Consider the following 1495-nt stretch of genomic DNA (forward strand, 5'->3'; position numbering starts at 1 on the left):
CACCAAAACATTAAAAAAAAAAACTGAAGGCCTCTTAACACTTTTCCACGTGATTACTCCTAGCCACTTTTCTCACTCTTCTCCTTCTTAACTCGAACAGTGCATGCAGTTTTAGTAACCGAATTCCGATCAAACTCTTCCTCCAAGTTGACAACTGTTGACACTCTCCTTTTAGATGGAGTTAGCTCAGTTGGATTAACTTCCTCTGATGAACCACCAGATAACATGAGCGATCCCTGATAAAAAATTAACCACGGTTATCTAACTGACAAATACAAAACTGCATACAACCTACTGATACAGGTCCAACCTACTGATACAGGTCCCACGTACCTCTGGTGCTTCTGAAAGGGCAGAGGTTGATGGAGCTAAACAAAGCCTTGGCACCTAAATAAACAAAAAAGTAACTCAAACACTATTTAATCATTAGACAAGACAATATCGACAACATTATAAGTAACATCCGTTGAAATACCTTAGGGGACGCCGACAGATCAAATTCAGAAATCATTTCAAGGTTGGTGACAATCTTCAACACTTTGTAGGTTTCATGCTTGTAGACATAATTCTCTCTTTCAATTTGAATCTTAAAGAGGTACGTCTTACCCACTAAGTTTTGGAGTTCAAGAGGTATAACATCTGGCCCATGAATCTACAAAATGTTAAGAGGAAAAACATTTACTGTAAATATCTGACAATTAATGCATGTAAATAAAAAATGGATTAAGCTCGAGATTAAGAACCTCATCACTAATAGGTCCAGTAAGCTCAATGCAAGGTTGATGAAGCAACTGTAATGCAAGGTTGTCAAATAAGAGAAATTTTGAATTTCCAGTATTGTCAAGCACAACCAAATGCAACTTGTACCTACATATGAAAAAATGCAAGAGTAAATATAAGGAAAGAGAAACAATATACGAAAGGAATTCATAGATGTACAACCTTGGGAGAAGCTTAGGGTTGTAACATTTGCATTTGTTGCAATAGTAACTGAACATCAATTCGTTTTCATCTTCTCCATCATCAAGAGTGTCGTTAGGCACTTGCACAACCTTCTTTGAACAGACTTTGCAACTCAAATAGTACCAGCCCATATCAGAATCAATAGCTGCAATTGTGCACATGACAATACACTTCTCCACCTATCATGACAAACATCCAATAGTATAGTAAGAAGACCATTTTGTTCAAAACAAATGTAAACAAAATCTGTTTTTAAATATATATGTATATACCTGTCTAGATTCAGACAACTCAGCAATGGTCTTCCTGGTGGTGTGAACAAAAAAATCATCCTTGTCCGAAACACCAAGAACCTGGCCTACTGGCTTGGACTCCACGATAGCTAAACAAAGTTCATCTTTTGGTAACCTATCAAAAGTAATACAAAATAAAGTTTTGTAAGACATGGAAAGAATTATCATTATAATATATTCACACTCCCTTTATAACTTACTTAGATTTAAACTCTTCAACCTCAGTCATGTATGGATTC

At 36.1% G+C, this 1495-nt stretch overlaps 1 protein-coding gene across 1 annotated transcript; it reads right to left on the bottom strand.

The window, feature by feature from the left end:
• Positions 1–59: 59 nt before the first annotated feature.
• LOC106321735 lies at positions 60–1485 on the bottom strand. The gene is made up of 7 exons (XM_013759977.1): positions 1457–1485; positions 1236–1371; positions 943–1142; positions 744–867; positions 476–652; positions 334–387; positions 60–236 (listed from the first exon to the last, which is right to left on the bottom strand). The coding sequence occupies exons 1-7, from the start codon at positions 1483–1485 to the stop codon at positions 60–62; spliced, it is 897 nt and encodes a 298-aa protein (XP_013615431.1).
• Positions 1486–1495: the final 10 nt, after the last annotated feature.

Source organism: Brassica oleracea, unplaced genomic scaffold (genome assembly GCF_000695525.1).
Source record: "Brassica oleracea var. oleracea cultivar TO1000 unplaced genomic scaffold, BOL UnpScaffold02767, whole genome shotgun sequence".
Lineage (NCBI taxonomy): Eukaryota > Viridiplantae > Streptophyta > Magnoliopsida > Brassicales > Brassicaceae > Brassica > Brassica oleracea.

Excerpts from the sequence above, each read along its gene's own strand:
- LOC106321735 (XM_013759977.1), bottom strand. The coding sequence starts at position 1,485 with ATGACTGAGGTTGAAGAGTTTAAATCTAA. Across the intron at positions 653-743 it reads CTGGACCTATTAGTGATGAG|ATTCATGGGCCAGATGTTAT; the intron begins GTTCTTAATCTC and ends AACATTTTGTAG. Across the intron at positions 237-333 it reads CCCTTTCAGAAGCACCAGAG|GGATCGCTCATGTTATCTGG; the intron begins GTACGTGGGACC and ends ATTTTTTATCAG.